This window comes from Neodiprion pinetum, chromosome 1, assembly GCF_021155775.2.
Source record: "Neodiprion pinetum isolate iyNeoPine1 chromosome 1, iyNeoPine1.2, whole genome shotgun sequence".
Classification (NCBI taxonomy): Eukaryota; Metazoa; Arthropoda; class Insecta; order Hymenoptera; family Diprionidae; genus Neodiprion; species Neodiprion pinetum.
The window spans coordinates 20327702-20352464 of record NC_060232.1 but is presented as its reverse complement, the minus strand read 5'-3'; the positions used below and the strand labels follow the sequence as shown (position 1 = coordinate 20352464).

At 38.3% G+C, this 24763-nt stretch overlaps 1 protein-coding gene and 1 long non-coding RNA gene across 4 annotated transcripts in view; one reads left to right on the top strand and one right to left on the bottom strand.

Annotated features, from left to right (window-relative positions):
- Positions 1-4765, bottom strand: part of PMP34 (Peroxisomal Membrane Protein 34) — a 31288-nt gene extending 26523 nt beyond the window's left edge. The window contains exons 1-2 of one of the 3 annotated variants that reach the window (XM_046625687.2): positions 3960-4765; positions 3828-3888 (exon numbers count right to left, since the gene is read on the bottom strand). In XM_046625687.2, the coding sequence (XP_046481643.1) occupies positions 3828-3888; positions 3960-4031 (133 nt within the window). In that variant the 5' untranslated portion in view covers positions 4032-4765. The remainder of the gene's footprint in view (positions 1-3827; positions 3889-3959) is intronic. The other 2 variants (XM_046625651.2, XM_046625678.2) reach the window with 2 other exon arrangements.
- A 3630-nt stretch (positions 4766-8395) lies between these two features.
- On the top strand, positions 8396-24376 carry LOC124218944 (uncharacterized). Its single transcript, XR_006883255.2, has 3 exons — positions 8396-9079; positions 21934-22096; positions 22227-24376. It is a non-coding gene; the product is annotated as an uncharacterized lncRNA (long non-coding RNA).
- The last annotated feature ends 387 nt before the right edge of the window (positions 24377-24763 follow it).

Sequence of the window (24763 nt, the reverse complement as noted above, 5' to 3'; positions counted from 1 at the left end):
ACGTTTGTTACGGATCGTGAGCAATTTTAGCCAGGGTATCCCGATTTTGAGGAAAGCCTTTCACAAATGCTTTTATGGCATCAGCCCTGCACGACCAGCGTGTTGTCGTTATCCGTTTCGGCACGTGGGTCTGAATGCTAGTTGACTGAAGGGAAGCAACCAATACCTGATATCGGTTGGTTGATGCAGTGAAAAATGCATAAATCTACTCAAGAAAATCAAAAAAGGTGACTGTTGCTAAACAGCATTCAGCAGCTGCTAGCCCGGCCAAGTTCAATGAGTGCCCTGCACAAGGTATCTATGCCGCTAAACGATTCTCTGACATTACTAACGCTTGCAAGCTGTTATATCTTCCACTCATGGCTGATGCATTGTCGTAGGATTGCCCACGACAATCTTTTTTCGTCAATTCCATGCTCCTTATAAAATCTTACTAAACTGTTGAACATATCCTGTGCTTTATGGCCTTGATTAGGCATGAACTCAACAAACCGTTCAACTGGAGTTGCAGTTTTGATACATGAAATAATTTCATTGAACACTTGGTCTCCCATAAGTTGTATAAGTTCTTCACAAATTGTTGGTGACAAATAATTTGTGCGGCCACATCCTGGATTACCGTGTTTTTGCATATGTTGTCTAAGAAAATCGTCGTACTCGGCTGGAAGCTCCAATAAACCGGAGATAATTTCCATTATAGGCGGATCCAAGTTTCCCATTCTCTCCACGGAACGCTAGTCCACGTTCAGATGAAAATTTAATTACACTACGCCGGTATTTCGGTGCCTGTTCCGCTTGTTGTGTAACCTCGAAGTTTATCCGCCCTGTGTCTTTTGAACGTTGTACAAAAGCTATGACAGCATTGAAGTGATTCTTAGATTGTTCGTGATCTTCCAGCCGACTACCAGTATGCTTCCAATCGCAGAAACCACCGTGGGTGAATTTTGAGTGCGTTGAAGCTACAAGCTTACACACGAAGCAGTAAATCCTTCCATTCGCAGGCGAAAAACATAACCATGATCGCTTGATAGTTTCTCCATTATGAGTCTTTCGCTCAAGCATACCCAGTTGGCATCTACGAACACGATCGCCTTCAATCTTCTGTTCCACAGAGCGTGATTTTAATGAGTCATCATCATAGTGTTGGTGTTGTAAACATGAACAATCACTTTCAGCCCAGGAATTGACCATTTCTGCCGATGTATGTTCAGGCCACAGGTCATCCGCCTCGGTACCGTTTGGTTTTGGCACAATAACTCTCGCACCTGCTTGCAAATCGATCAAGTCACACTCGTAGGCGTCTTCAGCAACGGAGTCTTTATCCGCAGGAATTGTTTGGTCATTTTGTAGCATTCGCTCACAACGATTTTCTCGAACGGTACGAAGCCGGACAGTTACAAACTCCGATATGCTACGTGTTTTTGCAAGCACTTGTTCTGTCTTTTAGTCTTGCTCTTTGGCTAACTTCCATTTTTGTGCGCCACTTTTGAATGCACGAGGGGTCTTATACCGATCTGTGCTGGTGCTAATTGTGAATACTTCTTGCGAAAAAAGTAACGTAACAAAATATACGAAATTGATTTTGGTTATTGGCAATCAAAAATGTATCGAAATTGCAACTTTGTTGACGAGGTCAGCTCCTACTTAGACATCATGACATGCGTGTTGGCACAATTTTTCTTCATCCCAATATAATTTTTTTTGTACATAGGGTAATCTACACTATTACTATCACAAAGTAGAATACATCTTCTTAAGCTTGCACGATGCTGGCTGCGCGCTTTGCATACTTTATAAACAATCTTGAATAATAGGTGTGGTGTCAACATGACACATGTAATGAACTGGTTCGAATTAGGCACTGCTGCGTTACCTTAAAGTCACGCTAGACAGCGCTATGAATATACGTTCTAGGTCTCCATGTTAGCTCCGCCGACCGTACGTAGTGATGGAGTAACAATATGTTTTGGGTCACGGGTGGCCTCGGTGGAGTACATGCAAATGTGCGTCGTGAGAATTCACTAAATCGTAGTCCATTGTGTTCATGTATATTTATGCAATTTATCTGCGTTTCAAGCAGATGGAAAAATATGTATTTATCAGATGAATACGCAAATCTTATGTACAATTTGATCGGTAGTACATTATGTTGTGAAAGAATTCCAATCTCATTATTATATTTTTCAATTCCAAAAACGTGAAAACCCGAATTTTGTGGCGGCCGCATTTCTGTGGGGGCCCCTGGGCAGCTGCCCCGCCTACCCGTACCTAAATCCGGGACTGTGTGGGAACTGTTTTTGTACCTTGCTCGAGGTTGTTCGCACGAGCAAAGCGAGTCTGAACTGTCATATAAGATGTTAACATTCATTTTTTCACTAATAAATTACGTATTTTTGTAATAAAAACATTGTGTTCTCATGAATACTTTAATTTTATGCGAAATTTCTCCATTCGCAATAGCCCATTTTCAGGTGGTGAAATAAATAGGTTTTTTGGAACCGAGCCCAATGTGAGTAGGTTTTTTTGAAAGACCACAATATCAAGAATAAATCCCTAGAATATTTTTTCTTAATAGAAATTCGGGTTCAAGATATCGATTTTTCAGTGAAATGGTCGAATTTACCCGTTTTGCGTTGTTAATAAATATCTATTTGTTAATTGGTCAAATATTTTGGACTGAAAATTGTTGAAATATTGAGATGAGACCCAAAACTGGTTCCCCGAATTTTTTGGGAATTATCGGATACTCTCAAGTGGGTTAAAAATAGCCGATGACGATATCGTCATGGATAGCCGGCGGAGGATTAAATATTTGACTGTCAGTGACACACGTATGGGTAGAACAAAGTTGCGCCACTTTTACGTCATGACACATATGTGGACGTTTGAAAAAAACATGTTTTTTCTACATCGATTTAACTGTAATTTGGTAAATCATCGTTTTTGAGGTAGCTAAATTATAGGATAAATGTGTGACATTTTTTTTCCAACACAAAAGTGGTACAAAAATTTCAATATTGTCTGACCCCTTTGAAAACTCGCCAATTCATGCACGTTAAACTTGCGCGAAGTAGCGCGTTTCAGGCCAATTCGGAAGCGGGCAGACTTTCCGTCCGGCTCTAGCTAAAATTCTCCTTTCCGCCCTTGCTATACAATATACTGTTTCGCCTAACGGCTAAGGGGTTAATTCGGAATTTTTTTTTTTATTTTTCAAATTATTTTTTGTTAAAAATTTACTTTTCTTATTTCAAATTTTGTTCTTTATTTCACATTATTTCATTTAATTCAACTTATTTATTTTTATTTCAAATTTATTCATGCATTTCGATATAATTTTTTTATTTAAAATTAATTTTTTTATTTTGATTTACTTTTTGTAATTCAGATAAATTTTTTCGATTCAACTCAATTTTTGTCGGGTATTTTCTATTGATTGAACACAATTCACGATAATTTGTTTGCTCTCTAATTAATTTAAGTGTAAAAGCTCGCGAATTTGTTATACATTCCACAGCGAGTTCCACAATTGACAGACTACGCAAGTAGTAAATGACTTTCTATAATGTGGTGGAAAGTGTCATTTGATGTGCCGTTATTTCATTTATTTCTGATTATTTCAGTTATACCCTGGGTCATCTCTCATTATTTCAGTAATTCCCTGGGTTATTTCTCAACATTTCACGAGCTACTGACACGTTATTTCAACGAGTTATATCCCCCTTGGTTTATAACTACGTCGAAAGACCGAGTTGTATATCATATAAGTCAGACAGGAGGTGTAACATTTTCATAATTTACGAAATAAGAGTACATGTTTATACACTCACGTTGTAGTCTGCTGCGCACCGTGTCGAGCGGGAAAAACGTCGTCATTGCCACAACACTTCCCTATAAATAATATCAGCCAACAAATTCGTTTTTAATTCCAAGTATTCGGGCAACAGCAAAAATATACTCACCGCTGCCCCCGAGAGAGCATGAACCAACGTCTCGTATGTAAACACATTCTCGCTGTTAACGCGTCCCGGCATTTTCAAAATCGATGTTCTCCGAATGAGCAAAAAAACAACCGTTGGCAGGATTTGATATACTGTTTACTGACAAGTAACAAGAACTAGTATTCATGAAATATACAACTCACTTCAACTTTAAGAGATCATACAGCATTGAGAGAAAAATAATCATCGATTATTGCACTATTTTATAATTTGCACTGTTCATTATCAACATAATCTTATGCCAAGTTTGGTTCGAAAGTAAAAGTGAATGAAGCGTGATAGATGCAGATCTGACACGATACTATTACATTGTACATTGTCGGAATTTTGACCAAAATCATTGCGATACCCTCGGAGTTTTGCCAATAATTATCACCAAATTAGTACCTTGGCTGTCTTGATAGTAAGTATAAGTCTGCTGATGCGCGTCCACGAACTGGCAATCAATGACGGTCAGAAACAACATTAAAACCGCTTCTCACTACCCATTACGTAATATCACAGTGGCGTTTGCCATGACCCGGCAGTGGCCTGCACGTCAAGAGCCTATAGATACGTCGCCTTTACAACACTGTACTGTCGACTTTCACTAGCTGATTGACAAGATACAGCATAGATACTTCCCCACACTACGTGTCACATTTCCTTGCTCTCATCTTCTCGTGGTATACCTAACTAATTATAATCGACGAACCTCACTATTCAATATATACTCTGCTAGTGCAGCACGATATCAGGCGTATTGTTTTATTGTAGAGTTATCACATTGCGCATGCGTCTAGCACCCGCTTTCTATGTAGGCATACTTGCTTGCGGCAGCAATACGTGTGATTCAGGCATGTACACAACGCGCGGGCGAATTTAGGCACGTGTATGACGTGTACATGAATATGCTTGTGTGTCCCACCGTAGGTGTAAGATGACAAAAAAGATGCCTAAGTTATTCGGAAATTCTGTTCTTCTATTTATTGGAAATGGGAAAATATATAATATAAAAACGCACCGAATTTGCTTTAAGTTTGAACTTTTATTTAAATGCTACAGAAGAGTCCGTCTTTACTATTCTAATGTCGCCAAGAGACTAAAAGCTGTTAGGTCCCACTGGCGCCTTGGAGGATCTAAAAGCCTCGGGTTTCGACGCTGGGTGGCAAAAGCAGCGAGTAACTTGAGAAAGAGCAGACAACCGTATATCATGTAGAGGCTCTCTGTTTATATTTATATTGCCTGCCCGGCACTCTTCACGTCAGTTCGCTTTTGTACCTATGGTCTTATAGTTATTTTCGTGGTAATTAAGACTTCGAACTTTACCAATTCTCTGTTTGAAAGGTTTACTTTCGTTATATACACTCACAATTGATAAGTATTTATTTAATGTATAAGAAAATTATATTTATATGCAACAAGATCGTGAAAAAGCGACGCACTGCTCATTGTGCGAGTTAAATCGTCGATCTCATTTTTCCCACCAAGTTGCCAGACTTTACCTCGGAACCTTTCAGCTGAAAGTAAAGATGGCTTTTACATACAATGTGTTTACGTAGTCTTAAATTTAGAGGTAATTATATTCGATATATTTACTTACAAAATAAACAATTAGGCTATTTAATAGAAATGTTTCATTACTATGTCGTGAAGTAGCAACGTTGTATTTCATTTAATATGGGTGGCACAATGCCCGAGTCGAAAATTTAGAGCTTCGTGTACGCCTGCAAGTCCTACGTTTAGTAGGACGTAGTAGGACCTGGGGAGGACTAACTTTGTATTGAAAACAGAACCTACTCTAAACCTAAGCTTTGTCGATATTTCCGTTTCTTCCACGTTTAAATTCGAAGTAGGACATCTTTAAAATCTCTACATGTCCTCTACAGCTTTAGGACCTCTATGGGTCCTCTATATCCTCTATACCCTGAAGGCTTCTGCAGGTCCTTAACCATAGAATGTGCAATTTCAGTCATCGAACATTAAGATCAATACTTCCAAAAATTCGATGCAAGAAATACTCATCACTTTGGTGATAATTAATGTTTTACTAAATTAATACTTTTGATTGATAAACTAACCGTAAAGCTACAAATAATTATTTGAGCTGAATCGTGGAATCTGGAAGAATTTTTTAATTCAATTGGTCGCAATATTCACTATAATGGTAGTACAATTAACAGAGCTGGCGGCGTACTAGTTTATATTAAGGAAGAAATTTCGAATGAAGCGGGGATAATTGAATATGGAAATTTAAAAATTAACAACTCCAGAATTAAATTAGAAAATTATAATAAACTGGAAATATTATCCTTATATAGATGTTACGATTTCCCTAAGGCTAAATTTTAGCATACTTTGAATAAATTTTTAGACTTTCTTCGTAAGATGAACGTCAAAAATCACTTAGTAATTGACGACTTTAATATAGATAGCTTACTATCAAATAGTGTTAACGAAGAAACATGCACCAATAACATTTTTATGGGCAGATTCATTACTTTTTGACAAAAGCATGCGCACTTGGGTCCGCGATTTTGATACTGATTTTTTCTTCGAAAGTAGGGTAGAAAAGGAGTCGCTCCTGAAAATTTCAGCTCGATACGATGAAATTTGGCAGCTGAAGAAATTTTAAAAATTTAAAAAATGTCGATTTTTTGTAATTTTTAAAAACGTGTATCTTACAATTAGGTTCTAATTAACTTAAAGACTCGTTCGAAACGGCATTCTTCAGTGTTGACCTTATATTTTCAAGAATGGAATAGATTTCTAGTTGAAACTCAAATCCGGCTTGGCGGGGAGCTGCCAATTGAGTCTCTGTTTCAGCGAAATTTTACCTGTTTTTGAAAGGCTCTAAAATCTACAGCTTTCAATGTAGAGGGTTGACTAACTGGTGATATTTTTCATTGAGGTTTGTTCTGTCGATATATGCCTCATATTTCATTAATTGGTTCTATTTCTTTAATATATAGCCACAGAAAGCCAATCGATTTTTGAAAAATCGCTACTTTCAGGTAGCTGTAACTTTTTTCTTAAAACTCCGATTTGCTTCAAATTTTCAGGAAAGTCGGTCTATTATGTCTCCAACAAGCCCTGAAACTTTCAACTTTGGAATCGAACCAGGATAAGACCTATGAATTTTCAAAGTACCCGAAAATTGCATTGAAACCGATAAGCATTTTACTCACGTATTCACGTGAAAAACAAGTAACAACTCCATTCAAATTGTACGAGTATGTTTCAAGTGAAATAAAAAACATAAGGTACATGGATAAAGTTAAAATTTTCAAAGAATCCTTGTTAATAATATTATAAAATAAAAATAATATATCATTTTTTTGGAGCCATATGGGTAGCCCATGCCGATGTTCAGAAACATCAATAGAAATTAAAAAAACGATTCGAAGCAGTAAAAACAATTAAGGACATTCGGATTCACCATTCTTTTACACCTATCAATAATAATGCTCTAGAAGTCAGAGTTACTTCTTTCGAAAAAGATTGTAAAGTATTCAACTGAACTTATAAACAAATATTTTTTAAATATTCTAAAAAGTCGCTAACATCATACTTCATTACAACGTTATAACGTGAAATAAAAATAATTTAAAATTAAGTTGTTATATTACTTAGAATTTTGCTCTAAAATTATTATTATATATGTTTGAAACGGCGTCCCACTTGATGTACGCGAATAAAATGCTTATCGGTTTCAATGCGATTTTCGGGTACTTTAAAAATTCATAGCTCTTATCCTGGCTCGATTCCAAAGTTGAAATTTTCAGGGCTTGTTAGGGACATAATAGACCCACTTTCCTGAAAATTTGAAGCAAATCGGAGTTTAAAGAAAAAAAGTTACAGTTATCTGAAAATAGCGATTTTTCAAAAATCGATTGGCTTTCTGTGGCTTGTGACGTGGTATTTCGTACCCCGTCACATGGTTCAATTATCGCACTTCCCTACGTACGGAATATCGCTAAAAATAACGAAAGCACGTCTGAGGCCAATACTCCAAAACTAACGACTAGTTATCTTTAAGTGAAATTCTCTTTATTAAGCTAATTCTATTCTGTTTTCTAATTTTGTGACGCTCTACGAGAACCATCTACAAGACTTCCGCTTCAAGATACCATGACACTGCCTGACAGGGGTCACGTACCAGCTCAACACCGACCACCACCGACTACAGACGAACGAATACCGCTGAAACCACTCCCGATGGATGCCTATCTAAGTTGTGAACAGGGTCGTGCGTGATGCACAAACAGTACCTCCAACTATTTAAGACTTATCGGCCAGGAGCCGAACCACGAATCAATGTTTCTACAGCTCGGATGCATCGCCAGACGGCGTACAGGGCTGTGCGTCAAAAACACAACAAAGCCTCCCGTCGACGATACTTATCAGCCTGGAGCTGAACCGACCACGACATCTACTAAGTCGTTGTCTATCAAATAGAGGACGGTTTTCTCTTATTGAACCGTTCTATCGAAGGGCTGTGGCGTGGAATAGGCTAGACTATGCTGACCACGTGGATCTGGTGGATATAGTGTGGGGATCCGGGTCGAGGGCCATCACCACCAGATCGTTCCGGCATGAGGGCTCCGATGAGAGAGGGCCGGGATACAGCGCCAACGAAATAGCTACAACGGGGAATACCAGTAAAGCAAGGAGTGAAGTACAATCGGTCGCAAGTCCAAGAGATCGGTGACGCAATATTATCGCACACCTCAATATCGCAACACATGAGCGGTACGACCTTCCCTCTCACCAACGATACAGCACAGCTGAGGGAAAACGTCTCCGACCACCTTCCGACGTCCCGATACCTCAATACCTGTCAGCGAGAAAGAAGAAAAACTAGCGGCGAGGGATTATCGCCGCCTACCTGTAGACCAGACCTACGCAACCTGCTGGCCCAATTAGAATAACGCAAATTTCAGGAAGAATCACGTGACAGCAGCACGACGAAAATCAGGATCACCGCTCGTTTCCACACTCTACGTTGAGTCTTCTCTAAAAACAGACGTGTTCTTGTTACCTTTAACAAAGTTTATCGTACCGTTATCGCATCTTCCGTACCTGTCATATCTCTTTTTCACGTAAGTGAGGTTCCTTTTCTATTTTGTGAAGCCACGAAATTACTTGCAATATATCGTATCTTAATCTCTCTCTCTCTCTCTCTCTTGCAGTTGGACTGCGTGAGCCACGTGGGCTCGTACCTTATTCTCTACTATTTCTTATCTTATCACTGCTATTTCTTATTGCAAGTAATTTCGCGACTGGTTGACTCTTACTTACGCATCGTTAGTGACTATTGCTTTATTTTATTATCTCTCCCTTCTAGAATACCTAAATATCTAATATCGCTGTATAGCAGCGTGTTCTGTTAAGTTATCAATTCTTACCTCAGCTATTGAGCATTACTAATTCGTTATACTTTTTCTGATTAATTCGTAACTGTTTCTTCACCTATTATCTTTGATTAATTTATCTTAGTGATTGTACCGCGTGAGCGATCTTACATCGCCGCGCGGTCTCGCTCGTCGTTCTTTCGACTTTGGAGTATTGCGCCGTATCGAATAACATCTTTTTCATTATTTTCTTCGCTAATACCGCTGATCGTAGTTGTCCGTAGTCTCTTTGGTTTGTTGTATGTTGCGTATTAATTCTCTTGAGTATTATTTGTCTTAATCCCGAAATTATCTTTTACCGTACCGAATATTATCTCTCTTTCTTCTCGCACTTACCGCAAACTAGAGACTACGTATTATCTGTTAGTTTCTATATTTTATAATAATTCTCTACTTGACCTGTTTCTTTGAATTTACCTCGTAATCAATAATTCCCTGCCTCTGTTATATCTCTGATAATTCTGGTAATGTGATGACTATTACAATTTTTGTATTTCGCATGTTCCTTATAATTGCTTCTCATATTTTATGGCTTGCTTCATCAATGCTTAATTTAAGGACCGTATATCTTTCTCTGTTCTGCCTATTCATTATAAAACCGTGTTAATTATTATCTCGAATCATAGTATCGCGAGCCTACGCATATCTCTCGTTTATTCTGAAAACGTTCTCTTATTTGTTAAATCTCTCGCTTAACTTTTCTCTGGCTGTAAATTAATTATCTCACATATCTTAATTGTATCTCAATCTCTTTAGTTGTTTGCTAGTTATTAAGATTTATCGCTTCTTGGCCAATATGTTTGATATTATTTCTGCTTCACCTGCTTCGTATTTTATCTATTGGATTCAACCCCTCCCCTCTACCATTATCTTGTCTATACTGAGCAAGCTGTGCAAAACCGTCGTAGAACCTGATCTTGTCTTTATCTATATCTCTTTTTTCTAATTATCTATTTTCTGACGCAGTTGCGTCTGGCGCCCAACAATCATATCTTTCTCTTTTATTATCTCTCAATATCTAATTATTCAGGTTAGTAACTGCGCCGTAACCGTAACCAATCTCATTTTCAATTAACCCTCACTCTCACAAAAAAAAATTGGTTACAGGATATATTAAAAAATATATAAGGATATAATAAAAAATTCGTCAATTTCAAGGGCTTAAGACTGTATGAATGCGTGGAAAAAATAACTTTTTGTGGTCATAATCGGATTGCTTAATCTCGGAAATGCTTCTAACCCATGCTTTTGAAACTGAATATCCACGGAATACACGAAAAGCATTGAATTATTTTATGACGGCATTTCGCGATATTTGGCATGTCACGAGCGCGCTTGACGCCGCCATGACGCCTTGGCACTTAAGTGAACCTTTATTAAGAACATGAATTTTGGACGTTATTTGAAGAAATATCTAGAAACGAAATGAACACCATAGATTCAAACAAGCCGGATGTAAATATTTTTTTCGTGAAACTTTGTTGGCAGTTAAAGCTTCAATTGGATTAAAGAGTTTGGAAATCAGTGATATGTTCCCCTTGGAGAATAAAAATTTCTCTCCAAACTTATTTATTTGTTTTCGACGAGTCACTTTCCATAACTGATTCCTATTATCTGTAGCTACACTCCGGGAATTGGTGTTCATAAGGTTGACCTTCCAACGGCTTCTTGGATTAACGCTTGAGTGAAATGTCGAATCGAAATTCATCGTTAATCTTCTGGCAAAAGCGGGTCATATAGTAAGCAGAAATATATAAAGCGGTATTTATGATTTGTGCCACAAAAGCGAATGGTGTCAATGTAATATATTATTAGTTGTTCAAATGATTCGGGACAATCAACTAGGACGCTATATTAAATCAAGAGAGAGTTTATTCAGAGATGAGCATAATCATACCATGCATGGTTCAGTAGTGCCAACATATGAAATGAGTATTAAAATAATGATTTTATTGTTACCGTCATAGTTGTCTCTAGTTATTTCTTGACATCCTCCCGTAGGAGCAAAATGTTTGTTTTGGATCTACACTATGAAAAGTTATCCAAACAATATTTGACTTAAAACTATAATGGATAACATACTGTAGATATTTCGACAATAAAAGAATGAAATGTCACATATTCAAAACAGTCTTATATTTAAAATCAAATACTTTCCTTGGGTCTATACTTTGGACCTTGGGTTAAAATCAATCATTTTCTTTGGACCTATTCTACTTTTCTCCTTAACAGAACACCTTTGAATTTATTAAATTTAGTAGACATTAATGGCGTTGCGAAAATGTCAGCTACTTGGTCATGGGTCGGACAAAATTGAAGAGAAAACAATTTATTTTTGTAGTTCTCATGCAAATAGTGATATCTAACTTGGATGTACTTTGACTCTCCCCTCATTTGTCCTGATTTCACCAACTTTATAGTACTTTGATTGTCTATGTTTATAACAATGGGAATAGACTTTCCTGTTAGTTTTTGTATCAGATATTTCAGATACTCTAACCCCTTACAGCAATCTGCTGCAGCAATATATTCAGCCGCTGTGGACGACAGTGCCACAGCAATCTGCTTTTGTGACCACCATGTCACTGGTCCACCTGCCAACATTATGACATAGCTTGTAGTGCTCTTTCTTTTCTCATGATCACTACAAAATCTGAATCACTGTATGCAACTATTTTTAGATCTTCATTTATTCTTGATGCATAGTGAATTCCCATCAGGGTGCTTCCTTTCAGATATCGAAACGTTCGTTTAACATTTTGTACATCTTGATCTGTTGGTTTCTCCATGGACCTGCTTTCAAAATTCACACTGTAAGCCGGGTCTGGTCTCGTTTTACATGACAAATATAAGAGACTCACAACAGTTTGTCTATATGGCTATTCTGTCTTCACGCTGTCTCTGTTGCACCTGTTTCTTCATTTTGATTTATTGGGGTTTTAGCTTCTTTGCATTCTTGCATGTTGTAACGTTGCAGCACATTATGATCATATTTCTCTTGAGAAATGAAGATACCATCTTATTCTGTTCTGTTTATATCCATCCCCAAATGAGTTTTGGGTTTACGAGTTGTCTTCATATCAAGGATTCTCTCAAGTTTAGAGAGTAGCAATGTCATTTTCTGGATGTCTTTGCCCATCATGATGCCATCGTCCACATGGATTGCCAGAAACAGACTTTTTTCAGCATTCTTGAAAATGCAGGAGTCTGATCTAGTTTGTTTCATGCCTTCTTGTTTCAGGAACTCTGTGAGAATTTTATTCTACCTGCAGGGGGCCTGCTTTACACCGTATAGGGCTTTCAGCAGTTTGCATATTTTCCCTTCATCCTTATAACCTTCTGGTATTTTCATTAGATGTCTTCGTCTAGGGTTTCATATAAAAAGGTAGTCTAACACCAAATGTTTTTATGTGTAGGTTGTAGTGTGCTGTGATAGCAAATAGAACTCGTAGTGAAGTTGTGTCTACAACTGGACTGAAGATTTCATCATAATTTATGTTTCTACTCCTTTGCTCACAGCCTCGTACTACTAGTCTGGCTTTATATCTATTGTCTTCCTTAACTTTGAACACCCATTAACTTGACAGAACTTCGTTTCCCTTTGCTTCTTCAGGGCTTACTAATTTCCAAGTTTCATTTTTCTTTAAAGAGTCTTTTTCTTCTTTAATGGCTATTTCCATTTTTCTCTGTCTTCATTTGTCTGGGACTCCCTGTATGTCTTCATCGCTTCTCCATCTTCTCCGCTATCCAGTTGACAGTCATCGTATTACTCAGGTTTCTTTAATGTTCTTCTTGATCGTAAACCAAGTTCATGACATGTTTCTTCTCGCTGTTCTTGATCTGGATCTATATAGTCATCATCTTCTTGTGATTCATGATCTGTTTCTTCATTTGCCTCAATCACATTATTTTCGTCATCTCTTCTATCTTGATTTTAATTTCTTTCATCTTGATCTTCTTCTGTTTCTTCAACATTTGCTTGGTTGATTTCTATTTTGAGGCTATATTGATTTGTTTTCATTGCATTTTTCTCAAAAACCACATCTTTTGAGATGAATATCTTTTTGCTTTCTTCATCCCACAGGCGCTATCCGTTTGGTGTATAACCTTCAAAAGTGCACTGCTTGCTGCGGCTATCAAGCTTCTTGAGATAACCCAAATTCTTGGCATATGCAACACAACCAAAAATTTGTATATTAGACAGATTTGGTTTCTTGGGTGACCATTTTTTAACTGGGGTTGTGTCAACAATACCAGTGCGGCTTCTATTTACCAGATATGCAGCTCTTTGTACTGCTTCTCCCCAAATCTCTTTATCTAGGTTAGAATCAAAGAGTATTGATCTTGTTCTTTCCATAAGAGTACGGTTGAATCGTTCTGCTATTCCATTTAATTGGGGTGTATATATGGAATTGTGTAGTCCAGCATAACACCTTTGTTCTTACACCAATCTTTCAAATCATGTGAGGAATACTCTCCTCCATTATCACACCTTATTTTGGTTACTTTCAGGTCAAATTTAGCTTCAGCCATTGTTATATATTGTTTTAAATAAATGAAAACTTGACTTTTGTTTGACAACAGATAGCTGACACAAAAATGTGAGTAATCATCTACACAACACAGAATGTACCTGTAGCCATCATGGGTGGATGGGACTAGAGGTCCACAAACATCTGTGTGTAATATTTCTAGCAACTTTGTTGCCCTAGCCGTCTCTATGCTGTACGGTAACTTGACTTGTTTTGCTTTTACACATACTGCATCTATTTTAAGATGAGCGACAATAGGGGACACACCAACACAAATATTTGGTAGTTTATTGAGGTTACTGTAACTTAAGTGACCTAGTTTTCTATGCCACTCTTTATTTACTTCATTACCTTGTGCACAGAGTGCCTCATTTTGCATATTAGCATCAAGGTCAACAATATACAATCCTATTGCATTTTTCTTACATCTTAGTATCACTTTATTGTCTTTGTATATTTTAACATCATCTTTTGAGAACATAACAATGCCATCATTTTCTGATACCTCGCTTACTGAAATTAAATTTCTAGACAATTCAGGTACAGTGGACATCATTTAAATCACATTGCTTAGAGATGAAGGTTCCTTTACCTACTAAAGACATAGCATGATTTTTCTTAGCCACTAATATATTTTGATTGCAGCTCTCAACACCTGTCAGCACATTTTTATCGCTAACCATGTGACATGGACTTCCACTGTCTAGTATAAAAGACATGGTTTCATCTAGCATAGCATTGTATGAGCCCATGCAATCAGCTGCAAGAAATGACACTCTATTTTCCACCTTAGGATTATGTTTATCCTTGAAGTAGCAGTCGTTCTTATCATGATTAAACTTTTTACATATTGAGCATTGTTTCTTATCTTTGAGAAAACAATTTTTGGTTTCCTGGTTTGACTTTTTACAGATCTCACACTTTCTACTGTTTTTATATTTGTTTTCAGGTTTTGATTTACCTAGTTTATTTTTCAACTCTGCTTTAAAGGCTACTACATTTTGTTCTTCCGTCGAAGTACGCTTCAACTTGCTTTCTTCCATCTACAACCTCGAACACAGGTTGTCTATGGTCCTGGACGTCTCTGGGGTTCAGTCCCACGCTGTGCTGAAATGGGTATATGCTTCAGGCAGCACGGACAAGATCTTGGTAATCAGCATCATTTCATCAACTTTCGGGTCCAGTTTGTTCGGTTTGAAGGAGATGTTTTGGAGATCACTTATGTTGCTCATCATATCCTTTTTCGCATCAAATTGGAAGTTGTAGAAGTCTCGTAGCAGCAGGCATTTTTGTTGGCTCGAGTCCCTCTGGTAAATGTTTGGAGAGTGTCGAATATCTCTTTAGAAATTGTGCAGGTTATGATATGGGGCCTAACTTGCTTGTCAATGGTTGTGACAATGTAGTATTGGGCTCTTGCATCTCGAGTCATCCATTGGTCTGTTGAGGCTTGATTTCTGGGTGGATCAGTCACCAACACGTCTGTCCCGTCGATGATTTTGGTCAGTTCGTTTGCGGCTTGCAAGATTTTTAACTCAAACACCCACATAGAATAGGTGTCAACTCCTGTGAGTTTCTCGACATGTGCTACGTCCTCTGATCTTGTGGTCATCTTGAACTGCGCTTGCTTCACTTCACTGGTTTCACTTTTTAAATGTTTTTACTGTCACCTGTTTTTACTTTTACTCGTATTTTAGAGCCTTCTGGGTCCATAACCTGTCAATGTAATATATTATTAGTTGTTCAGATGATTCGGGACAATCAGCTAGGACGCCATATTAAATCAAGAGAGAGTTTATTCGGAGATGAACATTATTTACACCATGCATGGTTCAGTAGTGCCAACATATGACATGAGTATTAAAATAAAGATTTTGTTGTTACTGACATGGTTATTTCTAGTTATTTCTTGATAAATGGCACCAGGGCCAACCCAATGACTTGGATCGAAATGAGCGTTGTGGAGCGATCAACATAGCAGACGGGAAATTAAGCTACGTAAATTGCACCTCTACGAAATGCAAATTCGTTGTACAATCAGATATTGATATTATTATCCACGTTATGAATTTATATTACATATACGACATAATATTGGCAATATAAAAAATAAAATTGAAATAAATATTTGTAAATACTATTGTGTGGTTTAACTACTATTACATGGTCATAAAATTAGTATTCCTTTCGCTATTAAGGAACACGTCGCCAAATGTGGCCACAATCAAAAGTGTAGGTTGTAACGTTTGCTGTTTTTGGAGAGCCTTCGGTAAGGGGTAAAAATGTTATTGTGACTTGTTATGTCCTCAAAGATGGAAATATGAGTGAAGGTATAGGAACTTCTCTTTGGGGGTAAGAGAAATATTGATTCAGTTTCAAAAAAACAGCTGCTGGTTAGCTAGTGAGGAATCCTGACGCATCGTTGAAACTCTCACACCCACTCCCGGACGGCTGAAGGCGACATCAAGATCAGTGTAAACATTGATATTGTAATGCAGGATTTTCCTCAGGTACGATATTTGAAGATAGTTTCGAGGGCCCCTACCATACTGCGCAGATACTGACTTACATAATACCGGTTGTGTGCGCCGAGAACTGATTTTGTTAGAGTTGCATCCGCTGCTGCTCCATCTTTAAAGAAGCTCGGGTTAAGCTCACCAGCTTCAGACTCACTGAAGGAGAGGAGAGGCGGAGTGATATAGGCGTTGCGAATCACAGACGTTTTATCAATTTTCTCTGAAGGAGTTTATTAAACTTTCAAACTTAATCTCAGCTAATTGAACAGAAAAGATAATTGCGACGCTGGCAGTCGTGTCTTTACAAAGCGAGATAGCTAACTCCGACGCTGCGTAGTTTGTGGAGCGTCCGCTTGCTATAGCCGCCGAAACCAGAAGAAGAAAAAAAAGGAGCGCAGCTTAGACGGAAAAACGACGACTGCGGCGCGGCGTTCGCTCACGCGATAGCGAGAGAGACCACGCAGCAGGGCACTAATGCAAAGTTAGCCATATCAAGCTGGAACCGCCACATTCGAAAATCGAAAAACCTCCTATGGAATAATTAAGGGCTAATTAAAGGCTAATTAAATGCTGTATTTTCGAATTAAATGCTCCGCGTTTTTTACAAAAAACCTGTGGCGGTGCCAGCTCGACATAAACCTGGAACCGCCACATCGAAAAAAACGGAATACACGTGAAATTTCGGAAAAGTGTTAGGGTTATAATTGAAGGCTAATTAAAGGCTCTTGAAATTTCTCATCTTTGAATTAATTGCTCGGCGTTTTTTAAAAAAAACCTGTGGCGGTGCCAGCTCGAGATAAATCAGACTTAAAAAAAAACGGGAACGAGGTCAATTTCAAAAAAGTGTGAGGGTCATAATTAGAGGCTAATTAAAGGCTCCCGGAATATCACCCGCTCGAATTAATTGCTCCATCCCCGAGGGGTGGAAACCACCGAAAAACTCGAAAAATCGGTGTAACTCTTGGACGCAACAACTTACAGAGTTCGTACGAGTATCAAAATTACTCCGGAATTAAACGCTCCAGGAAAACCACCCGATCGAATTAACTGCTCCACCCCCGAAGGGTGGAAACCACCCAAAAACTAGAAAAATCGGTGTAACTTTTGGACGCAACAACTTACAGAGTTCGTACGGGCGCTAAAATTACTCTAGAATTAAAGGCTCCTGGCAAACCATCCGCTCGAATTAACTGCTCCACCCCCGAGGGGTGGAAACCACCCAAAAACTAGCAAAATCGGTGTAACTTTTGGACGCAACAACTTACAGAGTTCGTACGGGCGCTAAAATTACTCTAGAACTAAGGGCTGCTGGAAAACCACCCGCTCGAAGTAACTGCTCCACCCCCGAGGGGTGGAAACCACCCAACAACTAGAAAAATCCGTGTAACTCTTGAACGGAACAAGTTACAGGGTTTCTAGAGGCGTCAAAATCACTCTTCAGTCAACGGCTCTCAATACACTGCCCCTACAAATCAAATGCTCCACAGTCCACCCACAAGAGTGTGATTGACACACGAACTTTACGAATCAACGTAGCAGGTGGATGAAACAGAAACCAGGATTTTCAATGCGAAAAAATGCTCGTGTCGCGTGAATTCGTTACGCAATTTTTGTGTCTTGTACTTTGATTTCAGCATTGTCACCAACGAACGTCATCCCAGCGCAAATGAAGCATTGTTCTTGCAGTTCTTGATTTCACTTGTCTGGATTGCAGGTGAGTGATGGAGATTATTTTCTATGTACCTTTCTCCACACTATAAACATTATTCGTCACCGCCACCGACGTCACCATCACAGGAACTTTCTTCTCTTTTCAGACACTATCTAGAAAGATAGACACAATGGTCTAAATTGTGCTACAGGCTTGGGAAAGTGAATGCGTTCTATAAAGAAAACTCCTACTCCAAATTTCAAATCTTCAGAAGCTGCCGATCTTTTTATGTCCTGGGAGTCAACGATAGCCGGGTCGTTTTGGCAACATCAATTTATTTAATGAATCATCCGTGTAACATATAATAGTAATATGAACATTCTCCAACGCACCACCGTGACGAGGGTTTACGGGGGATCTTTATTCACGATTAAAAATCAACAAAAAAAATTCATAGACGCATATGCGAAAGTGTTTTTACACATTGATTGGAACATAAGAATTTCACAAAATATCGTTTTCCGCCTGAATATCACGACTGAACTCGTCTTTCACCGATATAAGCAGGCGTAAAAAAATCTAAAAAAATTTGTATTATCAAGGATGAAATTAATTGCGATACTTTTTTTTATAACAACAAACACGAAAAGAATAGTGTTTCACCTATAAGATACAACGACGGTCGTCCAGGACTGTGAAACTGCGTTGGGCATGCGGCACATGAGCGACGAGGTTAGAACGCTGTATCTCTACCTGCCTTAAAGACGATCGTTGGTATTCTGAATGATTGGAAGACCATCGTGAAGCTGTTTTTTCCATGTTATACGTTTACTCAGTGAATAAATTCAAACTCTGGCGGATAGTTGTAATAGATCTTTTACCGTAAGAATCGAGACTCAAATATACTGGTAAAATTCGCAAAATTCCACCACTTATGTGGGTGGAAGACAAGCGTGTTGTAGAATTCAGGCGGAAGATGATATTTTCCTAAGTTTCTCATGTTCCAATTAATGCGTACAATAAGTTTCGCGTATACGGCTATAAATATTGTTTGTCAATTTTTTTGCTGTAATTGTAACCTTCCCGTAACTTCCAGTCGTGAGGGTGCGTTGGAGGTTGTTCATATCACTATCAGGATAGAGCCCTTACGCGGATCTCGGGGTGTGCATAAGGCATTTATTATATATATGCAACAGTCCTACGTCGTTTTTACGCTTTATCAACGAAGTGTTCCACAAGCTTGAGCGAGAGGGAGTGGTATTTACATACATGGACGATTTAATCGTACCTGGAAGAGACGCAGAAGAAGCCTTGGTGAATTTGAAAAAGACTCTCGCCGTCGCAGCGGAAAAGGGACTCTCGATCAACTGGAAAAAGTGTGAGTTTCTGAAGAGTCGAGTCGAGTATCTGGGCTACGTGGTCGAGAATGGTGCTGTTGGTCCGTCGCCTACGAAAATTAAGGCCGTAAAAAGTTTTCCGGTGCCAGGTTGTAAGAAAGCCATTCAGAGCTTTTTGGGTTTGACCGGCTATTTTCGCAAGTTTATCCGAGATTACGCCAAGATCGCGAAGCCCCTTTTCGACGTATTGAAGAACGATCAACGATTTCGATTTGGAGACAAAGAAGAGCAGGCTTTCGAAGAGCTGAAACGACTGTTAACTAGTGAACCTGTGTTACGGATATATCGTCCTGACGCGCAGACTGAAGTGCACACAGATGCCAGCAAAGACGGATATGGGGCGGCGTTGTTGCAAAAGACTGACGACGATGACCGTTTCTACGCAGTTTATTTCATGAGCCGAAAGACGTCAGATGCAGAAAAGAAATTGCACTCCTACGAACTCGAAACGCTAGCTGTGATACAAGCCGTCAAGAAGTTCCGCGTTTATTTACTCGGCATTAAATTCAAACTGGTGACTGACTGTTCCGCGTTACAGAAGACGCTGAACAAGAACGATATTTCTCCGAAGGTGGCCCGCTGGGCTCTGGCTCTCGAAGAATTTGAATATGAAGTCGAGCACCGCGTCAATTCTCGCCTTAAACATGTCGATGCTCTAAGTCGTTACCCCGTGATGACCATCATAGACAAAATAACTCCGATGATACGACAACAACAAGATGGTGAAGAAAGACTGCGAGTGGTCAAGCAGATTTTGGAGAAGGGGTCTTACGAGGATTATCTTTACGAGGACGGTATTTTGAAGAAACAAGTAGACGATCGAAATGTCATCGTGTTACCGGCAAGCATGCAACAGGACGTGATAAGAAAGGCGCACGAGAATGGTCATTCTGCCGTTAAAAAAATTATGGAATCCATAAAATCCGAGTACTACATTCCGAGTTTGGCTCAAAAGCTCGACGAATACGTAAGTTGCTGCATCCCCTGTATATTGGCGGAGGCAAAGCACGATAAAAAAGAAGGTTTCTTGAGGCCGATACCGAAAGGAGACGTCCCTCTAGCGGTCTATCATGTGGATCACCTCGGACCAATGGATGCGACCACGAAGATGTATAAGCATCTCTTCGTAGTCGTCGATGGCTTCTCTGAATTTGTATGGATTTATCCAACGAAGTCGACGACGTCCAATTTTGACACTCGTACGAACTCTGTAAGTTGTTGCGTCCAAGAGTTACACCGATTTTTTTAGTTTTTGGGTGGTTTCCACCCCTCGGGGGTGGAGCAGTTAATTTGAGCGGGTGGTTTTCCGGGAGCCTTTAATTCCGGAGTAATTTTGATACTCGTACGAACTCTGTAAGTTGTTGCGTTCAAGAGTTACACCGATTTTTCGAGTTTTTTGGTGGTTTCCACCCCTCGGGGGTGGATCAGTTAATTCGAGCGGGTGGTTTTCCGGGAGCCTTCAATTCTGGAGTAATTTTGACACTCGTACGAACTCTGTAAGTTGTTGCGTCCAAGAGTTGCACCGATTTTTCGAGGTTTTTGGTGGTTTCCACCCCTCAGGGGTGGAGCAGTTAATTCGAGCGGGTGGTTTTCCGGGAGCCTTTAATTAGCCTTCAATTATGACCCTAACACTTTTTTGAAATTTGACCTCGTTCGCGTTTTTTCTTAAGTCTGGTTTATCTCGAGCTGGTACGACCACAGGTTTTTTTTAAAAAACGCCGAGCAACGAGTTCAAAGATGAGGAATTCCAAGAGCCTTTAATTAGCCTTCAATTATGACCCTACCACTTTTCCGAAATTTCACCTATTTTCCGTTTTTTTTCGGTGTGGCGGTTCCAGGATTAAGTCAAGCTGGTACCGCCACAGGTTTCTTTTAAAAAACGCGGAGCATTTAATTCGAAAATAGAATATTTAATTAGCCTCTAATTAGCCCTCAATTATTCCATAGGAAATTTTTCGATTTTCGAATGTGGCGGTTTCAGCTTGATATGGCTATCGAATTGAACGAGTAGAGCCGGCCTGCGTGAATCAATATCATAGTAGACCAGACGGCTTTCCCCTGAAAAAAATAGCTGATTTTCAAAATTTTGAACTAGATCCCGACCGTCAGGAATCATTGGTGAGATGAAAATTGCGGTTTCAAATATGTGTGCTCATATATGTATAGATATAGCACATACTTTCTGGTTGTGATTGATATGAATAATTTTTGATTGGGTATTATCCTTGTACTCCACAAATGAAAGTTTGTTTATTATATCAATTTATTCTTCTTCAAATTTCAAACATATTCCAATGTATCTGAGAAAACTCATCGTCAATATATTTTTTCCTCGATAAATATCACCAAAATGAAAAGTATCGTATCAACTTGGTCAATTCTGTCAATTATGTTCTACACTATTTTTCTCAGAGATATTATCAACACTTATTGTTAAATGTTATTGCAGGCGTCATATTTAAAATTCGTTGGTCAGCTAACACTCCCAGAAGCCTTGGCAACTTTTCAGTGAGAATCGATGTTGGAGCAATTATTGAAAAGATTCACTTGGTGGGGACGTGGTGATCAAGTCTTGCCATTCTACAAAACCCAGATGTATCGAATTTACTTTGGTGCGTGCAAAAAAATTCGACACCTCCGTATACGGCACACTATGTTCCGTAAAATCAATTTTCTTGGTTTAATATTATGTAATAAAATCCCTAATCAATGTTTTCGAACGTAACGTTTATCTTTTCGCAGAGGCCACATGTAAGTCCAGCAACGTTCCTCGACCAAATCGCGAACTATTCAAAAGAGATGTATCAGAAGTTATAAGGGTGGCGGAAAAACAACATTTGATCAACCAAAAAAAAAAATCTGACTATCTTAACTCGGACAAAACACCTAGTGGTATCGTTGCAAATCAAAATCGCCAGTTTCGGGATATGTATCCCGGCACATCAAATGAAGATAATGATAAGGACACTGATGAGTCACAATCTGACGAGTAAGACGAAAATTACTCATTGTCAGAGGCGGAAGGTGAGGACGACTATGATGGGGCAAGGGACGAATTTCTTTAGATACCCATATGGAAGTAAAGCGAAACAGAAAAGCCGAAGGAGTTAAACATTACTTTGTAAGAGAGAAATTGTAATGTGGACGTGATCCAGTTTCGAAGGGTCATGGAGTCTCATAATATTATTTCATAAAGTAGATATTATTATCACGAAAGGAAATACGTATTGTGCCAGTATCTTTCAAGATTTTGATTACCCGTACTATTATTCACTATATGTTCCTAGTATCATACCTGAAATATGTTTTATATAATTTTTATATTATTGAGAACTGTTTCCGGTTGCATAATTTTATATTTTTCAACTTGAGTATCTCAGACGTGTTTCAACGTACAGGCCCAAGTGCAATATATAAAGGTTGTAATTACATATAATTGAAAGCAACACGTCTAATATCTAGTCTTTGAATACGTTTACTACTATTACCGTATTGTTCCGAGTATGTCTCGAGCCCTAGATTTCAGATTATATTTCAGGACTTTTTTTTCTATTGATCTTGAATGATAAATCAACTCCCAATATTCGCTGTGAGCCTCGCTCGTGCCGCCACCTAGCGGTTTCAAAAGCTAAACAGCCAGTGTGTTTATTTACATTAGAGTAATACTGATAAATATTGAAATAAATAAAATATTATTAAATAAGTGATATTTTCATTGTGATAGTAAACTGAAAAGTTGAAAATAATAACAAGTTGAAACGCCAGTAGAAAATATGTAAGTATATAGTTATGAAGTAATTAAAACTGAGTTTTCAGTGATAATTTGTGGGTTGATAAGTTCAAAACAAGTATATTTTGACACATGGATGGATGGACACCATTGATACTTAAAAAACTGTCATGTATACTATTAATACATAATAAATAATTTTTTAATGGAAAAATCCGTAGTCATGGATGTTTTAATAAGGACAGGTTTTGAAAAAATCACACTCGAAATAAACTTTCAACCTGCAACGGAACTACCAGGCATAAAATTACTTAAAGCCGATCATGTTCGCAGTGTGCAAGAATACAGGCATAATGGAGAAAGTTTGTTTATTCAAGCTGAAGTTGTTCGACAAGCATCCGTATCTTCTGAGCCATATAAAGTACAGTTGAAAGTTTTTGTTTGTTCGATACCAGTAGAACTTACAAAATCTACTTGACACTCTTGATCAGTTTTTAAAATTACTTCGGCGCTGCTTACATCCATAGGTTCACGTCCACTATTATTGACAACATTGTTAGAATCGTCATTAACTTGAATGGAATAGAATATATAAAATAGAAGAGAACAGAGTTGGCGCGTAGCTTGGACTCGCAGGATCATTTAATTTTTTCTTGCCAATGAAATGAGTATTACATATTACGTGATGAGTTTTTGGAGTCCACTTTGAACCATCAGGACTGAAAAAAACAATAACACTTATGTATTTATATAGTGTTTCATGCAGATAGCATAACAGTTCACCTATTGATATAGTTGGCTTGATTTTAAAAATGTAGAAAACTAAGCCATCGAAAGTAAGGTTATGTTACTTACTTTTTTTCTTTTCACAGCAGCAATCCATTTTTGCCTTTAACCTATTTTATATGATGCAGTTGGAAACTTGTAAAATATACAATCACTAGTTTTACCGTTATTTTTGCAGTTAACAACACAACAAGTGTAATTCCACATACTGTCTATTATTTCTCATACAAAATGCTACCACACACAGGCTGGCTCAACTCACTACTCGCCACCCAGCGCGCTGCGATCATTTCGCAGCTCCCCTCCAAACGGCGGCTCACAGCGAATAAGTCGAGTACGACTTTTGCAGTTAACTTCAGTGACAAAAAACCTCGACTTATACTCTTATTATTATTATTATTATTATTGTTGTTGTTGTTGTTGTTGTTGTTGTTATTATTATTATGATCACTATAATTATGTTTTTGCGATCGTATACTTATAAGAATATAAGATTTGCAACAAATGAATGTTTATTTTCATATATTTTGTTTAAAATTCATTTAATGCGTGTCGATATTAATTCAGCACCAAATTAGTAAGAACGGAAAAATATTACACAAACCTTGTTTAAACGTTGGTTCAAAGTAGCATAGAAGAACTGCGTGTGACGTTTGCGCATAGTTTGCTTTTTTTTTGCATACTACTCAAGTTGCATGACTTGCTGCTAATTTGTGCTTCATTACTGCAATCATCTTATGATCGCAAATCTAGCTAAATATGT